General features: G+C 39.8%; 1 protein-coding gene across 4 annotated transcripts in view; it reads right to left on the reverse strand.

The window, feature by feature from the left end:
- The window catches only part of SPHKAP (SPHK1 interactor, AKAP domain containing), a 169,470-nt gene that overhangs the window by 18,476 nt on the left and 125,870 nt on the right, over positions 1 to 25,124 (reverse strand). For all 4 annotated transcript variants that reach the window (XM_044380966.3, XM_026491776.4, XM_057305312.1 and 1 more), the window contains exons 4-7: positions 24,747 to 24,806; positions 23,015 to 23,149; positions 15,486 to 15,741; positions 10,388 to 14,159 (exon numbers count right to left, since the gene is read on the reverse strand). In XM_044380966.3, the coding sequence (XP_044236901.3) occupies positions 10,388 to 14,159; positions 15,486 to 15,741; positions 23,015 to 23,149; positions 24,747 to 24,806 (4,223 nt within the window). The remainder of the gene's footprint in view (positions 1 to 10,387; positions 14,160 to 15,485; positions 15,742 to 23,014; positions 23,150 to 24,746; positions 24,807 to 25,124) is intronic.

Genomic DNA, 25,124 nt, shown 5'->3' on the forward strand with positions numbered 1-25,124 from the left:
TTGTCTTTCTCTGACTTATTTCACTCAGCATAATACCATCTAGTTCCATCCATATCACTGCAAATGGCAAGATTTTATTCTTTCTGATGGCTGAGTAATATTCCATTGTATGTATATATACACCACATCTTTATCCATTCATCAGTTGATGGACATTTTGACTCTCTCCATAGCTTGGTTGTTGTTGATAATACTGCTATAAATGTCAGGGTGCATGTACCCTTTGAATCTGTATTTTTTTATCATTTGGGTAAATACCTAGTGGTGCAATTGCTGGATTGTAGGCTAGTTCTATTTTTAACCTTTTGCGGAAACTCCATGCATTCTTCAGAGTGGCTGCACCAGTTTGCATTCCCACCAACAATGCAAGAGGGTTCCCCTTTCTCTGCATCCTCACCAACACCTGTTGTTTCTTGTTTTGCTCATTTTAGCCATTCTGACAGGTGTGAGGCGGTATCTCATCATGGTTTTGACTTGTGTTTCCCTGATGATGAGTGATGTTGAGCATCTTTTCATGTGTGTTAGCCACCTGGATATCTTCTTTGGAAAAGTGTCTATTTATGTCTTCTGCCCATTTCTTAACTGGATTATTTGCTTCTTGGATTGTTGAGTTTGTTAAGTTCTTTATAGATTTTGGATACTAATCCTTTATCAGGTATGGTGTTTGCAAATATCTCCTCCCATTTCATATGCTGCCATTTAGCTTTGTTGATTGTTTCCTTCACTGAGCAGGTCTTTCATGAAGTCCCAATAGTTCGTTTTTGCTTTTGTTTCCTTTGCCTCCGGAGACATGTCTAGTAGGAAGTTGCTACTGTTGAGGTCAAAGAGGTTTCTGCCTGTGTTCTCCTCTAGGATTTTGACGGTTTCTGTCTCACATTTAGGTCTTTCATCCATTTTGAATTTGTTTTTGTTAAACATATGCATTTTAAATATTTTATTTTAACTTTAAATGCGTGAACATGTCTTTATTCATCAGTCTTTAAACTAACAAAAGAAAACCCTTTTAGTTTCATTGATTTTCTCTATTCTTTCTATTTCCTTTAATTATTGATCTTTGCTCTTACTTTTATTATTTCCTTCCTTATATTACCTTGGATTTAATTTGATCATCTTTTTAGTTTCTTACGTTGAAAGTTCAGATTATTGATGTTAGACAATTTTTCTTTTAAAAAAGCAACCCTTGCAAATTTTGATATATTGTGTTTTCATGTTCATTCACTTAACTTTTTTGATATTTTATTTATTTATTTGAGAGAGTGAGCCAGAGAGGGCATGAGCAGGGGGAGAAAGAGGGAGAAGCAGGCTCCCTGCAGAATAGGGAGCCAAATGTGGGACCCCATTCCAGGACCCTGGGATCATGACCTGAGCCAAAGGCAGACACTTAACAGACTGAGCCATGCTGGCTTCCCCATTTTCATTCACTTTAAAGTTTACTCTAATTTCCGTTGTGATTTGTCCTCTGACCAATGGATACTTTGAAAGTGTGTTGTTAATTTCCAAATATTTGGGGAGACTTCCTTGATTTTTTGATTTTTTAAAAATTTCACTGTGATCAGAGAACACGCTCCATAATATTCTAGGTTGTATTTTCAATTTATTAAGACTGATTTTGTGGCTTTATGGCTTACCCTGGTTAATGTTTCAAGTACACTTGAAAAAAATGTATATATTGCTACTGTTGGTGGAGTGTTTAAATGTTAATTAGGTCAACTTGATTGAAAACCTTGTTCAAGTCTTAAATATCTTTATCCACTTTCTGTCTGCTATTCTACCAGTTACTGATAGAAGGGTGCAAAATTTCCAACTCTGATTGTGGACTTGTCTAATTTGCCTTCCAGCCTTCCAGCTCCAGCTCTATCAGATTTTGTTTCATGTCATTTGAATTTTTGTTATTTAGGTTATTACATGTTTACAATTACTGTTTTCTTAATGTGTCAGGCCCTCTATCATTATAAAATATCCCTCTTTATCCCTGATAAAATTCCATATTCTGAAGTCTACTAAATCTGATATTAATATAGCTACTCCATATTTCTTTTTATCACATCTTATTTCATATTTGATATTTATTTTTCCTTCTTTTACTTTTTACCTATGTCTTTATATTTAAAGCACATTTCTTATAGAGTGTTATAGTAGGTGTTTGCTTTTATATTCAGCCTGACAATCTCTGTCTTTCAACTACAGTGTTTAGACCATTAAGAATTAGTGCAGTTATCAGTAGGATTGTGTTTAAATATATCACCTAATTATTTACTATTAGTCTCATCTGTCCTTTGTTTCTGTTCTCCTCTTTTCCTGCATTTCTCAGATTAATTGAAATATTTTTAGCATTCCACTTTATCTTCACTATTAGTTTATTAGCATAACTCTCTGTTTTATATTTTTAGTGGTTATTCCAGGGTATACAGTATGCATCCAATTTTTCACAGTCTACCTTCAGATTATATTATACAAAGTCACATAGGATGGAAGATTTTTACAACAGTATACTTCCATTTCTCTCTCCCATCCTTTGTATCATAACCAACATATATTTTAGTTTTACATATCATAAAACATTTTTTTGTTTTAAATAATTGTCTTTTAAAGAAATTTTAAAAGTAGAAAAAGTGTTTTGTATTTACTCACATACTTAGTATTTGTGGAATTCTTGGTTCCCTTGTGTAGTCTAAGTCTCTATCAGTATTGTTTTTCTTCAGCCTAATAACTTCCATTAGCACTTCCTTTTGTGTAGATGTCCTAGTGGCATATTCTTGAAGATTTTGCTTGTGTACAAAGCTACTATTCTGCCCTTATTTAAAAATTTTTCAATAGGCTTTATCTTTTTAGAATGACTTTAGGTTCTATAACAGAGTGGAGAACAGAGAGTTCCCATGTGCCGCTGGCCCACACATGCACAGCCTCCACTATTAACATCTCGCACCAGAGTGATATATTTGTTACAATCAATAAGCCTATGCTGACACACCATTATCACCCTAAATCCATAGCTTACATTAGGGTTCACTTTGGTGCTGTGCATTTTATGTGCATATTTATAATGACACGTATCCACCATTATAGTATCACACAGAATGGTTTTATTGTTCTAAAAACCTTCTGGGCTCCACCTTGTCATCCTTCCTTCCCTCCTAACCTCTGGAAACCACTGATCTTTTTGCTGCCTTTTCTGAGAATGTCATATAGTTGGAATCATTTAGTATGTAACCTTTTGGATTGGCTTCTTTCACTTAATAATATGCATTTAAGTTTCCTCCATGTTTTTTTATTTTTCATGGCTTAATAGCTCATTTATTTTTAGTGCTGAATAACATTCTACTGCCTGGATGTACCAGAGTTCATTCATCCATTAACCTACTAGAGAAAACCTTGGTTGTTTCCAAGTTTCGTCAATTATGAGTAAAGCTGCTATAAAATCCTGTGTGCAGGTGTTTTATGTAGAAATAAATTTCCCACTCATTTTAATAAATACCAAGGGGAATGACTTTTGGATTATGTGGTAAGCTCATGCTTATTTCTGTAAGAAGCTGCCAAACTGTCTTTCAAAGTGGTTGTACCATCTTTGCATTCCTACCAGCAATAAATATGAATTCTTGTTGTTCCACATCTTTCTCATCATTTCGTGTTGCCTTTTTCTTTTTTTTTTTTTTGGCCATTCTAATAGGTGTGTAGCAGCTTCTCTTGGTTGCTTTAACCTGAAATTGCCTAATAACATATGATATCGAGCATCTTTTCATATGCTTATTTGCCTTCTGTACATCTTCTTTGATGAGGTGTCTGTTGAAATCTTTTGCCCACTTCAAAGTCAGGTTGTTTTCTTACTATTGAGTTTTAAGAGTTCTTTATATATTTTAGATAACAGTCCTTTATCAGATATGTGTTTGGGAATATTTTATCCCACTCCTCAGCTCATCTTCTGGTCCTCTTGACAAGTGTCTTTCAGAGAGCAACAGTTTTTACCTTTAACAAAGTCCAGTTTATTGATTATTTTTCTCAAGAATCATGTCTTTGATATTCTATCTTAGAAGTCATTACCAAACCCAAGGTCACCTAAATGTTCTTGTATGTTATCTCTTAAGAGTTTTATAGTTTTATTAAATTTTACATTTAGATATAGAATCCATTTTGAGTCAATTTTTGTGAAGAGTGTAAGTTTTGTTTCTAGACTCATTTTTTGGCATGTGAATATCGAGTTGTTGCACCAGTATTTCTTGAAAAGACTATCCTTTTTCCATTGTATTGCCTTTGATTCTTTGCCAAAAATCAGTTGACTATATTTGTGTGGATCTATTTCTGGGATTTCTATTCTGTTTCATCAATCCATTTGTTCATTCTTTTGCCAATGCCACACTGTCTTGATTACTGTAGCTTTATATTAAGTCTTGAAGCCAGATAGTGGCAGCCTGACTTTGTTCTTCTCCTTTAATATTGTCTTGGCTATTCTGGATATTTTGTCTCTGTGTAAATTTTGGAATCACTTTACTGATATCCACAAAATAACAAGCTGGGGTTTTGAATGGGATTGCACTGAATTTATAAATCAAGTTAGGAAGAACTGACATCTTGACAATATTGAGTCTTATCCATGGATAGCCTTTATTTTTTGCTAAGTGAAAAATACTAAGTTGGCAGTTTTTTCCTTCTGCACAGGAAAGATGTCATTCATCATTTTTAGCTTTCATTTTTTTCTGATAAGAAACCTGAAATTTTTATTTATGTTCCTCATACATAAGTTGTTTTTTCCTCTGAGCTGCTTTTAGGACTATTTCTTTGTCTTCGGTTTATAATCATTTGATTATGATGTGCCTTGATGTGGTTTTCTTTTTGTTTATCTTACTTAGGATTCATTTTACTTCTCAATTTATGAGTTTATAATTTTCACCAAATTGTATATTCATGTGTACCTTCAAATATTGGAGCATGTTTGTAATAGCTATTTAAAGTCCTTGTCTACTAATTTCATCATCTTTCTACTTCCTGAATATATTTATATTGACTGAGTATCGTATTGGTTATGGGTGACATTTTTCTGCTTCTTTGTTTTTTTACTTGCATTTTTTACATTTTTTATTAGTTTCAGAAGTAGAATTTATTGATTCATCAGTTGCATATAACACCCAGTGCTCATTATATCAAGTGCTCTCCATAGTGCCCATCATCCAATTACCACCTCCCCCAAACCACCTCTCCTCCAGCAACTCTGTTTTTTTCCTGGAGTTCAACATCTCTTGTAGTGTATGTGAAACATTATTTTATTGGATCTTATGCTATAAATTTATGCTGGATTTTGCTGTATTTCTTTAAAGTGTGTTAGACTCATTCTACGTTAAATTAGTTTCAGTTCAGTTTGATCTTTTCAATGTCTATTTTCAAGTTGTTTTTTTTTTTTCAGAACAAGTTTAGATTAGCTTTTATTTTTTAGGGGTAATTTAGCCTTAATTCTCTAGTGTGATATTTTAGGGTCTCTGCTAAATACTGCATGTATTTTACATGGATTCTCTCCTATGCTGGTTGGAAATAAACTTCTCCAAGTTCCATATGAACTTGTGGAATTCTTCAGCTTACAGCTATTTGGCTTCATGGGGTTTCACTTATACATGCTTGGTTTAGTGTTCAGCAACAGGTTCAAGGGGATCTCTCTGTAGACTTCTAGAGTTCTTTCTCTGTGTAGCACCCTCTAACCTCTGACTCCTTAACTGAGTGACTTTCGAGCTCTGCTTAAGTTTGTTCACTTTGCATTGTTGCCTGAAAAGATAATCTAGGCAGAGATTTGGGGCAATTATTGGGGTCACCATGTTTGTTTCCCTCTTTCAAAGTGCTGCTTGTTGTACAATTTCTGACAACAATTGTTTCATATATTTTGCCCATTTTTCTAGTTGTTTACAGAAGCAGGGTAAATTTAGCTTCAGTTATTCCATAAGAGTGGAAACCAAAGTCCTTTCACATTTATTGCAAGCACGCATTAAAGCTTTTATTTCAATGGTTTTATTTTTTAGTAATTACTTTTTATAATAGAGGTTTTAATTTCAGTGATTATATTTGTCATCTCTTGTAGTATTTAACTAATTTTTAAGTCTACGTTATTCTATTTTAATTATAGCTTATTCCTTGCTCCTGGTTTATATACCTTATTTTTAAAAATATTTAAGATATATTTATTGTATATTCTGTATCTAATAATTCCTATATCTGAAATCCTTATGAGGGCTAATCCTACTATTTTGTGTTTGTACTGAGTCTTGCTCACAGTGCTCTGATTCCTTGTGTATCTTCGATTTGAGTTTCTGAGCCCTTATTTGATGGGAATTATCTATTGATATCTTTTGAGACTTGGGCTTAAGTACCCAGAGATTCACTGTTGTCTCTGCCAAGGTCTCACAGTGCTGTTAACCTGAGATTGCATTAAGTTAATTTACCAACTTGGGGTTTTCTGGACCACACAGATGGTGTAAGTTAGAACGTCACATATGCATTAGGGAAGCTGTGGTTATAAATTCTTAGAGGATTTTCCCCCTTCTACCTAGGGCCCTAACCCCAAAAAATACATCTTCTTATCAACTCCCTTTCTGGTGAGTGAACTTTTTACTAAGATTGTACTTTTTCTGAGGATGTAACCCTTCAGGATATGAAGGTTGGTGTCATTTCTAAGTCTTCACCATTCATGGACCCACAGTCTTATTTCCCAGTTTTCACTAGCTTTTAGAAAATGAACTTGTAGGTTAGGGAGGCTGGCAAACCTCAAGAGCAAACACAGAATTACTACTTTTGTATCCTACTTTTGTTTCTATATCCTTTCATTATCTTCTGAGATTTTCATCATCATTAAGGTCAGCCCTGTATTCAAAAGGATATTTACAATATTTAATTAATGTGGGATTTCTAGGTGGTGTGTGGTGGGAGGATTTTTAAGGCTAGTTAGAACACCAGTACTGCTTGAAACACAAATGTACACCTTCCACTTCAATTCTTTACATGGTTGGCACCCTCTGTTCCCCTAGGTCTCATCCAAATGCCCACATTCTGTCTTAAGTAACCACATTCCCCAACCAGTTGTTCTCCATCACATTATTCTTTTTATTTTCCTCTCCTAACACACTGTAATTATCTTTTCCCAATCGGTCTTTCCATGCGTATTGTCTTCTCTCCCACTGGGTATGTAGGAACTATGACGACAGGTTCTAAACTCTATTTTCTATTGTGTGTTTAGCCCCAAGGACAGTGTGCATCATAGAATGGACATGCAAATATTTATTGGATGAATAATTGTTTAAAATATACTTCTAAAAAACCAGATTATGCCAACCAGGGCAACATGTGAATGCTCAGAATTCTCAGCTTGGTGTTTATACCTTGTGCTCTCAAATTATCAAAAAGTTATATAATTGCTCTTTGATAATCTCAGAGAGGGCAGCTGAGTGAAGAACACATTACTGTTCATCAATAAGGTACTATTTTCCCAGAAATCAAGAATTGGACTATCCTAAATCATTTACCTTCTTTATAATTGAGGGATTACTCAGGTATCTGGACAAATGTGGCAGCTTCAAATACAACAGTTGTTTCCATTTGGGCATGGCTTCCATAATGAATTCTGAAATTGTTACTCTTTTTTCAAATGAAAAAAGTAAGAAAGTAATTTTTATTTCAGTATGTTAGGCTTTTATGAAGTTTTTAGCAGAATTATGAAAGTATCCTTCAAAGAGTAGCCAAAAAATATTTTCAGGACATAACATTTCCCTATGGCCAAACAGAATCAGGAGTGTCTGTGTCACCGTCTTCCCTCTGTGTGTAAGGTGGCAGGAACTATTTCACAGAGAACCGAGTTCTGTATTTTGACATATCAAATCCCCTATTAACAACCCTGAGCTTAGAAAATGTGATCTAAATATAACTAAATTCTCCCTTGTCAATCTTAGTAATTCTGTTTTAACAGAATTTTCACACTGTTTATACTGTTTATAACAGGTTTCTCTTGGGAAAAAAAACATCTCTTGAAATAAAGGCAATCATATACCTTAACCCTGAACAACAACAACAACCACCACCACCATAAAGTAAACATTTACTGAGTACTTCTAATGGACCAGGCCCTGAGTTAAGAGCTTTATCCCCACAGGTGAGTAAACTGACAGAGAGATTAGGGAACTTGGTCAAGGTTAGTTAGTGGAGTTCTAGAATAATTCTTCATATTGCTTCACAAAGAAAAATATATTAAATGTCCTTATGTTTTGGAAGCAGATTCAGCTCTTGAATTTCTAAGACTGATGATTCTATATTCTTTTTTCTTTGGTCGTTAGAAAACCAAATCAGAAGTCCATATTATGAGTTGAGAGAATGCGTGCTTGGGTCCTTTATGGAATATAAATCTAAATCAGTGGGAGGCTTTATGTATTCATGCATAGTTCCCCAATTTTTTGGAAGTCTCCAGGTTGTACCTATTTTAAGCATCATATTAGTGACATTTCCCTCAAAATTGTATAATGAATATGATTTCACTTCAGTGGCAATCAGTATTTCACTTAAGCCTACAGCCACAAATCTTGTTAAACTACTAGTTCATAAATGCTCCCTAACTAGGTAACTTTGTTTGGCTAAAAATCTTGGCTGGTTTATGATAACGTTGAAGAAGATTCTAAGTCAGGCACCTGGAATCTAAAATAAGACTTTTCCATTTGCATGTATCTCACGTTCGGTTATTTGGTTTCTTCGACTGTTTGATCACTTTTAAAAATTTGTTTCTCCATACTCCCTGGAGGTGGTGACTACAGTGAGGCATGGTACTCCTATAAGACTTTGATAATTATTGTCTAGAGCTGGAGAATTACTGATATATATGAACTTGTTTTGGTCAGCTTGGCCTATATTTCATTTTGTTTAACTTTATGTTCTTTTGTTTGTAAGTTTTCATGTTCTTCTTCCCCTTGAATTCTTCAGGATTCAATTCAATTGGAAAGTTCCCAGCAGTAAGTGCTAAGAAGAAAATTCTCAGTTCACCTGGACCACCCCCCCCCCACTCCTTGTAATGACGCCCTATAGTGATAAGGAGCACACTTCTTCCTCCCTAGTAGAGGTGGGGAGGGATTAGGGATTTTCTAGAGCAGCTGAAATTTGATGAAGACTGTGTTGAACTTGTTTATTTCACCTAAACATTTAAAACTAACAGGCTCTTTGTACAATAGGCGTATGTCTCTGAAAAGACTACATAGGCTGTTTCTTCAGCTTATGTTTTCCAAGGCTTGTAGCTTAATTTCGAGTTTCTTTTTCTATCTTATCTCACTAGAGATAAAAATGTATAAAATAAATAAGTCATGGAGATGAAAAGTACAGCCTAGGGACTACAGCCAGTAGTACTATCGTAACATTGTCTGGTGACAGACGGGGACTACATTTGTGAGCACTGAGTAATGTATAGTAGAACGGTTGAATCACTGTATTGTGCACGTGAAACTAAAATAATGTAGTATGTCAACTAAACTTGAATAATAAATTTTTAAATGATACAATGGTCCCATAGTCAAGAATATTATGAATTTTCTACAGAAAAGGGGACTTATAAAAGGATTGACTCTTCCTTAAGCACCTAGACAGAAATAATTCCTTTGTCTCAAATTCAAAATGCATTTTCACTTACATTACAATTTTCTGGAAAGGAACTATTGAAATAGTAATACTCTAATATTGCTTGGCAACACTGCCATGATTATCCTATGCATCTAAAGGTCCAGGATTTTGGAACATAGTGTCCTTGCAAATAACATTTGAAAGGAGAGATGATAGAGAAAAATGATACTAAAATATCTGATGTCAGGGGCGCCTGGGTGGCACAGCGGTTAAGCGTCTGCCTTCGGCTCAGGGCGTGATCCTGGCGTTATGGGATCGAGCCCCACATCAGGCTCCTCCACTATGAGCCTGCTTCTTCCTCTCCCACTCCCCTTGCTTGTGTTCCCTCTCTCGCTGGCTGTCTCTAACTCTGTCGAATAAATAAATAAAATCTTTAAAAAAAATATCTGATGTCAGATTCCAATATTAAAATTTATTTAAATTTAACTTTTTTCAAATGGATAAGTTGACATAATTTTCCTTTTTGCTTGAAAATTTTCATGACTAAATTTTAAAAGGTAACATCGTATGGGGTATTAATTTTCATGGGGAAAATGAAACTTTATTTCCTCCATTATATAGATGAACTCAATTTGTTTTAGAAGCTTAAAATAATTACTTCCAACTTTCTATTATAAGTGCATATTAACCCAGGGAGGTCATTTATTGTCTCAGGATTTCAGTTCTTGCATCAATAAAGTCCCTAGGATTTAGAATAAATACTAATTAAGATACAAACTCCAGTCCCACGCACCCTGTCTAGTCTAAGGGGTCATTCACTCACCTAGGGTTTTGGCAGGCACTCACGGCAGCGTCTCCATCCCTTATCACATCTGAGACATTTTCATCTTTCAAATGCTCCTCTGCTTCCTGTAGGGGGCTGCTTCTAGACGGGGAGTGTTCAGGTTCTCCGACACACTCTTCTCTCTGATCTGTTTCAATCTGAATTAAGGGCACTTCCCTTGAGCAAAGTGACCGCCTGGTGTAGTTGATAGGCACAGCCCCATGGCATGAAGACGTTTCCCTTCTAGAATCTAAACTGTTGTGGTTTGTAAGAGGAGCAGCTTTGCTCTGAGATGACACAGGGGAATGTTTGCTTTCGGTAATGGAGTGTTTCCTTGGGTTATCAACAGACTCTTGAACGAGACGAGTTGGCCCCCTTTGCACTCTGCTTGAAGCTGGTCTGTTTGCACATTTCTCCACTTGCAGGGGAGAGCCACCAGGAACAGGCTCGACCTCAGCTGCCCCGGCATCATCCACTATAATTTTGTTCTTCCGCATGAGGGCCTTGATTGAGTTTGCCCACGTCTCATGAATTAGCACGCTGGTGATCTGGTCAGTCCCGCCTCTCCGATACAAGCAAGAGTCAGATTTGCAGAGACCCGAGGAGGGAGCGCTACTGCCTGGGTGTACACTTAGGAAATCTTGCTGGCTGTTTGGAGCGAAGCCATCTAAAGAGTTGGCTTTGATGGGTACATTCACCGTCAGCCTGGCACCCAGGGATCTGCTATCTGGCATGGACGACTGCCTGTAACACAATGGGGATCGCAGAGAGGGTGACAGTAGGCCGACTGTCCAATCCTGGCTGCTTCGGCTAGAGGAGGCGCTGTCTCTGCTTTCTCTCTCAATGTCCCTCAGCATGTACCTATAAAACTCCTCGGTTATGCTCTCGGTGCTGGACTGCTTTGAGGGACAGCTTGGCCTCACACTGAGGTGGTCATTTTTACGGCACGCCTGCTGCATGGCTGAGTTCAGGATGCTGCTGGCATTCTTGCCCGCGTAGTAATCCAACAGTAATTCAAACCCTCTTCCTTCATTTTCCATCTGGTTCACCATGAACCTGGAAAACTCCTCAGTGATGCTTTCACAGCTGGACTGCTTGGAGACAGAGCTGGCCCTGCTAACTGGCTGACTTAGGGTGCTCATTAAACCCAGGCTATTTACATAGGCCTGGGCGTTGGAGTCCTCCTCTGGGATGCTTTCACAGCTGGAGGCCTTCAGCCGGTTCCACCTGTCTCCGCTGAGCAACCGGTTCCGGGGATGGCTCTGGGCTTGCCAGACGCCGTCCACCATGGAGAACTCTGTTAGGTTCATGATCTTGGCTGCCACTTCGTTTGCAAAAACATTGACAGAATCTGGGACGTCCTCAAGGTTCATCGACTCGTCCACAACCCTGTTCATCAGCTTCTCTTTAAGCTCTGGGTGCTCATCAGTTTTCCTCTTGATCTCGCTGAGCCTTGGGGGCTTGTGTTTCCTCACCGTGGCCCCACTGCTCTGGCTTTCCTTCCTCCTCTTCAAGGACCGGCAGGATACGTTGGGGGTAACCAGAAACTCATTCCCTCTCTTCCATGCACAAAACCAGGGTTGTTTTCCTTTTGAGTTGTCAAGGCAAATTGCTGCGATTTCAGTTGCCATGGAGACAATCATCTCTGCTAATTCTTCCGCAAAGTCTGTAATGCAGTATATATCAGCGTGTTTTGCCTGTGGCACGGATTGAGCAGGAAGCAGCAAGTCATTCCCTAACAAAGACAGGTTCACTTGAACTTCATTGCCTACAAGGGAGGCACGATGATACTTCTCTTGGGCGTTTGCAATGGCGCTGTCCTCTGCCTCCTGGGAACCTCTGCGGCCCTTGCCCACTGCCAGTGTCCTTTCTCCCTCCGAGGGGGCTCTGTACGCATTCTCATTGTGCCAGCGCATCTGATGAGGGTTGTTCGGATCTTCTCCCGCTGTTCCTTTTCGATGTATTTCTCCGGGGGGTGTTTTAGCAGTTGAAGCCTCAGGCAGTTTGGGACTACAGGGCAATTCAGATGGCAGCATAGGGTTCTGGAAGAGGCCTGGCTTCGCTGGGCCCTTACTATCTTGCTTCAGATAAACATTATCAACCACTTCATTGATAATAAGACTAGTGCTACGCGGACTGCTAAGTGGATAGTTGCTGGAATAGTCAATGGCTTTGGTCCATGCTAGACTAGCAGCCTGATCAGGTGGCCAGCAGCCTAATTCTGCTTCTGTCCAGCTGATGGTCTCATTAGCGAGGGCAGTGGGGCTTCCGCCAGGCTGTACAAAATGACTCATCTTCTTGAATGTGAAGCATATCACACGGAAGAGCAGTTGATTTGCACTTTCCATCAGGGTGTCACGAGTTTCAGGTGAATGCCTGCTATCATTGGCATCAATTATTTTGTTTTTCTGGTGAGCTTCCTCAATGGAATGCTTCAGGATAACGTTGGACAGGGTCTGTGCCAGGTCATCCCTGAGGACATTTTCTGCACACAAGGTCTGAGGCTTTGAAGCAGTTTCTATGATTCTCTGGCTCATTGATTCCATGAGGTCTCCAACGCTGCTGCAGGGATCGGGCCTTGTTAAAACCACAGCAGCCTCCTTGAGCAAAGCCCGAGCAATGGCCTCATTTCCCAGCTCCATGCTCCCCGCTGTGGCCAGACTGCAAGGTGGGGGGACCGCTGCACAGGCCTCAGCTGCACACGAGAGGTCACTCGGAGCCTTCGCCTCTCCTGTTTCACCCAAGCCACACACAGCAATGGCACTCGCCACCTGCGTCATGCCACACAGAGCAGATGGAAAGGAGTATTCACTGATGGAGGGCTCCTTGAGTACTTGGGATATTTGAGTTTGCAGCGGTTCATTGCCTCCCATTGGATGGGTTGAAACCGAAGATTCTTGCTCCATTTTGAGCCTTTCTGTGGCCTGAGGACTGGAAATGGTTCCAATCACAGTGGCCGCACAAGCCAATGCGACTTCTAGAGCACTCTGAGGGTGTCTGCTGGAGTTCTCTCCAGAAAGGACACCTGCGGTTTCAATGGAGACCTCCACCTCAGACCACGAGGCGATGCCCGCCTCAGGGGCGGCATCACTGCCATCTGGACTCTGGACGATGACGATTTTGGGGAGCTCATTCCACGACCGAGGGACCACCATACCTTTTGCGGAACAGCCACTGGGTGGCAGAGCATTTCCGACGGAGACACTGACTGCTGATTCCTGGGGTGGTGTAGACTGAGACTGGGACAACCGAATAAAGGCGTCTTGCAGCACGGATTCTGCCAAATTTGTAGCATACTCGCCAGCTGTGGCTTCTCCGTCTTGTTTGGGAGGAAGGGAGTTTGTGCCATCTTCACGGTCCCCTGGGTCTAAGCTGTTGTCATGCTCAGTGAGGGCACCATATACAGGAGCCCCACCGTTCTTAACCATCCTGGAGAAGTAAGCGTCTCCTGGAATATATGGTGCCTGCGATTTTTCCACGTGACCTTTAACATTTTCTGAATAATAATAATTTGTGGCTGGCCTCTCATTCTGCCCAGCTTCTCCTTTCCATTCTGATGGCTCGGCCGATGCACCGAGGCTCTGCGAAGTGGTGTCTCCCGCTACTTTTTCCAGAGATCCTTCTGCTTTCATTGTCGGATGGTATTTGCCAATATATTTGTCTTCCAAAGCATAAAACAACTTTTCCTTGTTGTAATTCCATTCCTCCTGAGTGGTTTCCTTTGGTTTTTTGCTTTCCAAACCATGAGCTGAGGCATTTATATTTTCATAACCTAGAGAAGACAAAATGAGGGCTCACTTTACTTTTTGGGTAATAGGATCTCATGAGTCTAAAATAACAATTACTTTTTAAAAATTGCCTTATAGCATCAGGGTTTTTTTCCCCCCTAAAACAGCACTTAGAATGTTCCTTCAAGACACATGAATCTGAAAAAGTTTTTCAGTTTTGTTTTAGAACCCGACTCAACAAAACGGTTTTCAATGTGGGATATAAATGTCAGCACTAGAGTGGGAGAAGATGGCATGGTGGGGGGCTGAGTGCTGATCGCCTTTCTTTCTTTCTTCTTTTTTTTTTCTTTAAAGATTTTTATTTATTTATTTGGGAGAGAGAGAGAGAGCGCAGAGTGAGAGAGAGCACGAGGGGGTGGGAGAGGGGAAGAGGGAGAAGCAGATTCCCCGCTGAGCAGGGAGCCCGATGCAGGGGCTTGATTTCAGGACCCTGAGATCATGACCTGAGCTGAAGGCGGATGCTTAGCCAACTGAGCCACCCAGGCACCCCTGCTCATCTCTCTCCATGGCTCATGGGAAAAGTAACACAGACAGTTGCATCTTGGAGCTTCCCAGTGCATATGGAAGGAGGAGGAAGAATGTTTACAGCAACCTCCATAGTAAGCTTTGTTGCAAAACTTTGCTCTGAAGTTTGGGTAGGACTTGTCCCAGGGACTGACAACAGCATCTGCAGTATCCCTTCCTCTGTGGCTAAGAGTGGGGAAGAGGAACACATCGTTCACCGAGCTCTTTGAATCAGTCAATCAAAACTGAATAAATGCTAAGTGCGAGGTACTCTCCTGGGTTATTTCCTTCTGTCCTTACCATAATAACAGGTAAATGTCATAAATACATACAGCTGAATATAGTAAATGTAACAGTCCTAGAGGCACTGTTACACTTCCAAATACTAGATAAAGAAACTGGGGCTCAGAAGGGCTAGGTAACCGACCCAGGCATCACAGCCTCGAGGAGGCAGTGCTAGAATTAGGCCAGTTTAAGTTGGCTTCAGCTAATAGGTGGCTTTATGGAAGTCTCAGGGAAGATAACTTTCCTCCCTGTGGTAGTCAAAGTCTCTCGGCAGGCAGGCTGTCCTTCAGCGTCCCCAAGGCATCTTTAGGGAAATGGAGCCATCCAACCACTGAGTCTAAGTCCACGAGTCAACATCCTCACTGGTGGTCTGTTATTCTCCTGCCCTCCCTAAACTCGGTACGTGAAGATTGTGATGTGTCAGCCAAACAGACATGGCCTGAAACTTTCCTGAAATTCCACTCATTTTTAGGGGGTGACTAACTCCAGAATGTGCCTTTGTTTCATGGGGCAGTTCTCACCGTTCCTATAGTCTTCCACCTCGCTTTCCTCCTCCAAGTGCTCGGAGGCGGTGAGAAAGTCCTCCTCGATTGAAGACAGGGAGCAGTTGGTGTCATCCTCCACTTTTAAGACGTTGGTTTCCAGATGGAGCTGCCGCTCCTGCACCAGTTCGAGACCGATCAAAAATTTGTTGATTTCAAAGATGATGCAGTTGGTACTGTTTGCCCTGTTCCCTCTCGCACACTGGACCAAGCAGATATCTGGCAGCCAAGGGCACTGAAAGTAGAGAGGAAAAAAGACATTTATTAAAAGAGAAAATAAAGACCATAGCTTCCGACCTTTCTTCTTCCACCAGTCTTTCTTGTTACAAGCAGTGGGGGACCTTTAAGATATTTGGATTATCTTCTGGGCTTCGATTGATGCATTGCTAGAAAAAAAAATTCAAGTGTTATTTGGGCACACAGGGTACCTAGGAGAAAGTCTGACTTCAGGGAAACTAGACCAGTTGCAAAACGTATTTCTGTTGCCTCCTGTCAAAGCAAAAGTGGCACCCGGCAAACTTAAGCAGGTTTAGGAAGACTTTCTTTGAAGCTCTTAAATTAGTTAAGAGGGCCCAGAACTGAGTGGGACCACACCTCCCCTGAAAAAAAGGCTCAAGGGCTTTTAAGAGCTGGTGCCGAGGGCTGCAGGCTGTCTGTGCTTGCTGATTGGTTTAACCAGAGGAAAAGCAAATGTTCTTATATCTGCATGGCAGGTGGTGGTTTTGCAAATTGGAGTCAGGCTCATACTGAACCTAGGCTCCCATCCTTCCACAGAGAAAGGGACATGATCTTCTTTGATGATCTTACCTCAGAGATATAAGGTATCTTATATGGGTGGTGGCTTTGATGGTTCTTAGGTCTTAGAAAAAGACACTCCTGGGCTGTAAACTTGGCTTGAGGCTTTTCAAATGATTTACATCTCAAAGGGGCAGAGATTCCTAAGGATGTTTTCTAAAGTAAATGTTCTAAGACAAGGGCGTCAGTGCCTCAGGTCAGGAGGAAGCCTGTCTGAAGTCTAGGCAAGCTGAGGGGAATGTGGAGGCCGGTCTTGGGCACCCTTCTTGATTAACCTGAGTCCCAGTTTCTCCGACCAAGATCTTTTCCTGCCTTGGTGGTGTTCAGTAAAGCCTCTGCCAGTATTTAGTATTTCTATAACTAGAGTTAGAATTTATACTGCGTATTACTCCTCCGAAGAAGCAGACACAATGGAGTATAAAGAAATCCACTGGAAGAGCACTGATTATCTCTAAATGGGCGGTGTATGAGGAAAGCAGTGAAAAGGAGGCCCAAATCACTGGATGGCATCCCTGTGAGACCTATTAATTCTGTTCTGTTCTGGGGCGACAGACCATATCCTTATTCTCCACTGCACACTTTTTGCTATCCATATGGTTGTTCATTAGAATACCAATAAAAGTTTCAATTGCTCCTGCACAGATGACTAGTAAATTACAAACATATCTTGCGCATTGGGATTTTTATTTTTATAAAAGGAACAATATGCTGATTCATAGTAATTTTTAACAAAATTCTTTGAATGGAAACAGGAGTTAGTGGGGAGAAGAAAGCTAAATAAATTTATATCAAAGTGGAATTTGAAATGTTTGGGGGAAATAGTTTATGTATAAATGTTAATCTTATAAAAAGGATTATTTAAATCATATGCTTATCTGCAATTAAGAGTTCATTGGGTCTAATCCTAGTTAACTTGACATTTTGGAATTCTTGAGTCTGAGTCCATGTGTGTGTAAGGGGTAATTATGTGTACATGCAGAGAAATACATACGCATAGACATCCATATTGTATTTCTGAAAGTAGTATATCTTTTTCTTACAAAAATATCATTTATTAATCTTTTTGGTTGAATATTATAATTAGAGTAATTCCAGGACAGTTGATTACAAAATGAAAAATCCAGTCTTTCTCCAAGGGGCCTAAGGGGCTCAGAAACAGAATTGATCTATGTGCTTATGTAATTAGGTCTGTTTTTCAAGGAAGGGGGCTCATAACCTTACTTTTCAAAGTGTGGGTTGTAGACTAGCAGACTTGGCATCACCTGGCAGTTGGTTAGAAATCTATAATCTCAGGACCCACCTCAGATCCAGTAAATCAGAATCTGCATTTTCAAGAAAAATCTCTTGGTGATTCCTACATGCATTAACATTTGAGAAGCACTGGTCTGTAGCTTTTATGAAATTAACATAGGGTCTGAGATCCTCCATAATGACGAGGAACTATTGCTGTAGAGTGACAGTAGCTGGCTTGATTAATTTTATTCCCACTGAGTTCGGACATAATACACTAACTTGAAATTTACAAGATAGTGTTTGGGTGTCTAGCAAGGTATGCTAGGAGGTACAAACATGAATTAGATGGGGAATGGGCACTGGGGGGTGGGGAACAATATACTACCAGTGGATCAGACATGAATAAAAATAATTATAAAGTAGAACCAAATGAAGTTACCATATTTATAGGTAAAAATGGTTGCATATTGGTCATTTCATATCATTCAGATTAAATATATATAACATAAGATTTTATATATTTATATATTATATATTTTTATATTTTTTATATTGTGGCAGGAATCAAAAGAGATATTAACAAATCAACATGAACAGGTAAGTAATACCTCAAAATAAACTTAGAGAAAGGATTGCATTAAATGTGCAATGTTCCATGGCTATTGCATTCACAGAAGGAATATATTTTCTTTTCTTTTTTTTTTAAGATTTTATTTATTTATTCGATAGAGATAGAGACAGCCAGCGAGAGAGGGAACACAAGCAGGGGGAGTGGGAGAGGAAGAAGCAGGCTCATAGCAGAAGAGCCTGATGTGGGGCTCGATCCCATAACGCCGGGATCACGCCCTGAGCCGAAGGCCGTCGCTTAACCGCTGTGCCACCCAGGCGCCCCTGGAATATATTTTCTTAACAATCTTCTTGAAAGCAAATAAATATGCTAGGAGTCTTAGGTAAATGAAGGCTAGACAATACAGCCTGTAAAATGATGGCAGGAATTATTATGTAATTTTTATTGTAGTCTAGTAGGTGCTTTGACTATCTTATTACCTTTAATGCAAACATTATTTCTATGATGTTGGTGGTGCCATTACTCTTTTACAGAGGAGAAATCAGGCACAGAAAGGCTAACTGATCCTTTCAAGGTTACACAAATATAAAGTGGAAGAGCCAGCATCCCCAATCCAGGCCTGTTGGACTCTGATTCCTGTGTCATTTCCAATTCTCCCCGTGGCTTCCCGTTCTCATCAGCAAAAGTCCGATATTCACTGAGGACGTGCAATTTGGAAAGAAGGGTGGTTTGCACCTGGACCTGCTCGAACTCATGCATGCCCAGCAAAATTACGTGTTCATCTCATAGAAAGACAGACACAGGACTACATCTTACTATTGTACATAATATGCATCTCAGAAAAAAATTTTCTTCTGGGGAAAATAATTGATTTTACTTGCATTTTCCACTTCCAGTATTTTACCTGACTATTGGTTGTTGTCATGATGATTTTTCTTAAGATATTTTAGAGCCTTATCCTAAGGATCTACTAAGGATGGTTTGAGGAAGGAAAATATAACTGTTGTGCCAACTTCTCATTTGATGTTCACTGGTATTCATTGGTCTCTCTCTTTCAATCTCTCATTTTTATTTTTAGAGGGATAGGGAGAGAGAGCACACAAGGTGGGGAAGGACAAAGGGAGAGGGAAAGAGGGAGAATCCTAAGCAGGCTCCATATTCAGCATGGAGCCAGACGCAGGGCTCAATCTCACAACCCTGAGAGATCATGACCTGAGCCGAAATCAAGAGTAAGACACTTAACCAACTGAGCCACCCAGGTGCCCCTCTATTCATTAGTCTTTTGAGACACCTATGTACGGATAGTTCTGCATGTGTTTATATATATTTAATAATATCCACAAGAAATCAGGTCAAAGAGAATGCCAAACTAAGACAGTTGCTCCCTAAAAGCAAGACGTCCAACTTATTTACCACTTATCCTCAGCACCTAGAAAGTGCTAAACATTTATAGTATACAGTATATTCATTCATTCGACAAATATTTACTGTATGTATAATATTTATACATGAATGAATGAGGTATATTATGAATAGTTTCTTATATTTTTTCAGTTGTACAATTTAATTGTAAAATAATGTAGCAATATAAAAAAGCCATAGGGTCATTTGCTGCGCTGGAAAGATGAAGGCATGAATAAATAAAGAGAAAACTGTTCGTAGATAATGAAACTCCTCAGGAGGCAGAAGAAGCACTCTCTACATTGTCCTTGCGACAATATTGTACTTCTCTTCCCCAAAGGAGTCTAGCCAGTTTGTAAATGGATGATTACTCTTGGGGTACATAGTAGACCACCTGGTATCTTATTTGGGAGAGAAGGGGGGGAGGGGTGGAGGGAGAAGGAAGAAGAAAGAGTCTTAAGCAGGCTCCATGCCCAGCACAGAGCCCTACGTGGGGCTTGAGTGCACGACCCTTAGATGATGACCTGAGAGAAAATCAAGAATCCAACGCTTAATTGACTGAAGCCCGGGCAGGCCTTATTTTCTTTAAATAACATTTTCGTTCTACTTCACCTTCCTTCACTTTTATAGGCATGGAAAGAAAATACAACACTTTGCATTTGAACAGTCCTTCTCAAGTTATCTTTATATTTTTTTATTAAATCACTATGACCAGTCTCTGAGAATGGAGTAAAGGTATTTTTTTTAAAATCTCCATTTTATAGAATAGGAAATTATCGTTGAGAGAAGTGAGGTAACTTGTTATCTGGACTACAGAAAATCTTTGGCATTGTAATTTCCTGGCTCAAAGGTGTGCCAAGTGGCTTGTTGATTCCCTTCCTCACAGGGTCACTGGGAATGATAGCTACGCCCTGGAGACTGATTTAGACTTCCCCCATTAACCCAGCTCAAGTTGCCTGTGCCAATATCTCCATGACAACTTTTGGATTAACAGGTAAGTAATTCTCCTGAGGCAGAGTAGCCAAATTGAGACTATCCCTAAACAATTAGGTCCTGGCTATGGTTGGCTAACATGGGATTCAATATTGATATGCTGCCCAACATCGCAGATCTATTAAAACACATGGACTGTGATACCTAGAAAATGCGGTAGGCCTTTGGGAGACTGCAGAAGGGTGAAGTGGTGTGTAGGAAGTGAGGGGGACTCCTGGGATAGAGAGTAATGAAATTTTTTTTTTTAAAAGATTTTATTTATTTATTCGATAGAGAGAGACAGCCAGCAAGAGAGGGAACACAAGCAGGGGGAGTGGGAGAGGAAGAAGCAGGCTCATAGTGGAGGAGCCTGATGTGGGGCTCGATCCCGCAACGCTGGGATCATGCCCTGAGCCGAAGGCAGACGATTAACCGCTGTGCCACCCAGGCGCCCCGAGAGTAATGAAATATTTAAGAGTGCTACAATTCATAGGCAATTCTTGACAGCTCTTAGGAAAAGTATGCAGAATGTTAAGTATGTTTTTGATGGATGATATTTAATGAGTGCTGGGCAATTTGACTTTTCCTGACCCCAATTAACATCTGTGTTGCTTTTGTGACACAACATCATTCAATCTTCTTCTGGTTTTCATACCGTGTAGGGCACCGTTTTCTGGCCTACTCACAGTCCAAATGATTTACATGGAGTTAATTCACCTCAAACTCTGAGGTGATCATGTGACCCAGCCTAGCCAATCGGAACATTGCAATCCTCAAGCCATGGTGATTAGTTCAGGAATGGGCACACGACACATGAGAGCCAATAGAACACAATTAAACGTTGCTATGAACCACCTGGAGGAGACATTCACTCTTGCTCAACTTGAACCCAAATGGATAGTGCCTCCTCCTGGAAAGAGACTGTCTGATAGCAGGTAAAGAGAGAGAAAGCTGAAAAGAGGTCACAAGGGGAAATCCATGTCTTGAATACACTGTTCAAGTCCTTGTAATAATCTACCCACTATACTTTCTAGTTACATGAGATGGTACATTCCTTTTATACATAATCCAATTTTCTGTCATGTTTAATTACAAATCCTAATAGGCCTGGTTACTCTTTTAAAACTTGGATTTGAAAATTACTTTTGGTCATCATAGTTCTGCCCAATATAAAGAGAAGGCACTTAGAACCATTTCTGTTTCCTCTTTTCAGGTGATTAATTTTCCCACTAAGAAAATGTGGTATTAGATTGAACCAGGAGAAATTTTTGTTCTAGTCTTTTTTTAAAAAAAATATTTATTTATTTATTTGAGAGAGAGAGAGAGAGAGCATGAGCAAGAGGGGCATAGGGAGAGGGAGAGAGAATCCCAAGCAGACTCTGCACTGAGCACGGAGAGGCACGGGGCTTGATCTCAGGACACCAAGATCACCACTGACTGAGATCACGGGCTGAGCTGAAGCCAAGAGTTGGAAGCCTAACCGACTGCACCACCCAGGTGCCCCTTTTCTATAAAATTTGATTACTGAATTGTAATAGTCTGTGTGCACATTTTTACAAAGCATCTGGACTAGATGCAGGAAATAGTGGGTGGATTTCTGAGTTTTTTGCTATTTTGAAGGACTGAAAAATAAAAGAATATTTTAAATTTTTCCAGCAAAACTAAAACCCAAGAAAGAACAACTGGAGGAAAACGAATGTTCATCATTTTAATCTGTTGCTGTGGTAGTGGCACTATCAGCAGGTCTTATTTGGGAAGATCCACGATCTTTGATACGGCGCACCTTCAGAAATCTTACATTTGCTTCTGCAAATCAAATATTTATTTCTGTGAATCGACTAAACAATTTATAATTGTAAACATTTAAAGGATGTTATAATGATTTATCTAATAACAACAAACATCGGTACCCTAATAGTATCTGAATTCCTGCTTTATTTTTTAGCAACGTTCATTTCTTCTAGGAATTTTACTCTTTAAGGACTCACTCACTCACTTTACTCTTTCTAGGAAACTCACTTTCCATCCATAGGGTTGCTATCCTGTATTCATTTGCCTGGCTCATTTGGTATATCCTAAGAAATAAATATAAGAAGAAAGAAGAAATGCTAGGATTCTGGGACCATATGGTATAAATTAGAATTTTGGTATTGTTTGTGAAACAGAAGATCAGTCTGCTTTTGATTATCTAATAGATTTGAAGAAAACCGAGCTAACCAGTCAATGTCCAGTGTGTCTGCTCTAGTTTAAGTGCAAGTTAACATCATGAACTTGAGAAGTTAATAAAATAAATGTTAGGAGTTAAGGTAAGGGAAGCTCTGTCAAACTCTAAATGGAATATTTAGAAGAAATACAAATGAAGACTATTCTTGATTACAAGAGATTTTGGACTGTTCTTGATTACAAAGAGATTTTGGAGTCCTATGCTATGGGAGCTTACATGTAGCATCTGTTTGTGGTTCATATTGACTTATGCCAAGAGCTGACCACAGATAACTTATCACTAGTGAATATTTTATCAAGAGCTTACATCTCTTACCTGTGAAACTTCGAAATCTGCCTGGAGATTCCCAGATGTTAACCCGCTTAGAAGGACGATTTCATTTTCTTTTGGCTGTTGGACGTTCATGGAGCTGATAAGTTTTGGAAGATCTGGTGAAACATTGACCAATTTCTGGAGAGGAAGAAATTAGTTAGTTTAGATGATTTCTTTTCACCTCCAAAACACTACCCCAAAACTATTTACTTGCAAAAATAATACATAACTCACGCGAATGATTGATTACTTAATCTACTAAGATTATTACTAGAAAAGATTGTGTGAAATTGAAGCATAAAGGTTTAGATTGGAATAGAAAATTACTTAAACATAAAGCTTTAAAAACTCTTTTAGTTCTAACTTTTCCAGAGTAGACATTTAATAATTAATATCACACTACAGGTATATCTGGTAGGGATTTTTTAAAAAATTTTTCCTTTTAACTCTTGTAATAAGAGATGTGTTGACTAATAATCATCTGTTCTAACAAAGTCAATAATAGTGATATCAATAATAAAATAATTTCCAATATTGATTTTACTCTATGTACTAGGTGCTATGCTAAAGACTGTATACATGTTACATCTTAGTACACTTAATCTCCACAACACCCCCACATGGATTAGGTACCATTATTACTTTCTTTTTCTACATAAGTAGCCTGAGGTCCAGAGGTTAGTTTACACAAGCTCATATAGCTAAATCAGTGCCAAGTTTCTACTCTTAGCCATAGCAGAAGACCGTCTCAAATCACCCATATAAATCTTCAAACACCAGGCCTTAAGATGCCAACTTGCTTTGGTCTCTCCTGGTCTCTCTGACAGACTCTGTCTGCATCATAAGTCCATTAAATGAAATCATATGTACAATTTTTTCCCCCAAAGATTCCTCCAGGACTGCATAGATGAATGACATTTGAAGCTCTGTGAAAATCTATAATGGAGCACCTGTACGGGCAATTGGGTTTGAGAAGCTGGTGCTGTCTTGTCAAGGAAAAAACATTACAGGAATGATTGAGTAATTGCAGGCCTACACTTCTGATTGTCAAGCTGCAAATGGTGTCTATTACACCACTGTATTATACCAAATAGTGAGGTCGAACCATCTTCAGCTTTGGATATGAAAGGATAATCATATCACACCAATTAATTCTTCCTACCAGACCCCCTATTGACTCTAGTCCAGAGGACTGAGGGGCCCTTTAAGTTTTCTTGTGTTGTCAAGGATTTACATCAGGATGCTCCCGACTTTGGACGACCTTGGAACATATAGCTGCGGCAGAGCTCAGAGTCTGAGCCCCAGGTGAGAGTAGGGCTGGGAAACCGAAGTTGATCAAAGCAGCAGGAAGGAGCAGACCTGAGAGCCACAAAGAAGGGCGGGCTGGTATCAAGCAGGTTTGGAAAAGCATTGGAAACATCATCTCAGGCAGGGTGTTTGAGAGCAGAGGAGGTGGGGGCAGAGAAAGCCACTCTCAGGCCCTGGGGGTGGGGGGAAAGCACCAGTTCGGACAGCAGCTCTGTTATCTTGGGAAAGCAAGTTTCACAAATATAAGGAAGGCAACCTGCGTGGGAAGTGGAGCGAAAGGGGCAGGGAATGAATCCTGATGAAGCCAACCGACTAAAGAGTCACCAGCTGAATGAGCGCCATTGACAGATGAAGTTATGTCGGCTCTCTGGCTGGTGCAGCCAGCCTTGGTCATGAGCTCCCTGAGAGCCCATGGTCCCAGTGTTACCTGCTGTAGGTGCTCCGTGCTGCACGCATCCTTGTTCACATCCAGGTTCACGAAGCAAACCTAGGAAAAAGCCCCAAAATAGCCAAGTAAGTGAAAAACCTGGCAGTTGTTTTCAAAGAAAGCATGGAATCCATTTCGGGCAAATGATTTGAGAATCCTGCACATTTTGTACAGTGGGTCTGGTACAGAAATTGCCACTGTACGTTTGGGCTTCGGTGCAAACCTCTAACACCCAAGTCACATTCCCCTGATGCCACTGCACACCGTCTTCCATTCATGGCCCAACAAACGAAACGGTCTCTATGTATTCAAGTCAATGTAAGTCACAACAAAATCTTCAGGCTTATAAAGGACTATCGAATCTCATGAAATAGGAGA

The sequence above is a fragment of the Ursus arctos genome, unplaced genomic scaffold, assembly GCF_023065955.2.
Source record: "Ursus arctos isolate Adak ecotype North America unplaced genomic scaffold, UrsArc2.0 scaffold_1, whole genome shotgun sequence".
NCBI classification, from domain to species: domain Eukaryota; kingdom Metazoa; phylum Chordata; class Mammalia; order Carnivora; family Ursidae; genus Ursus; species Ursus arctos.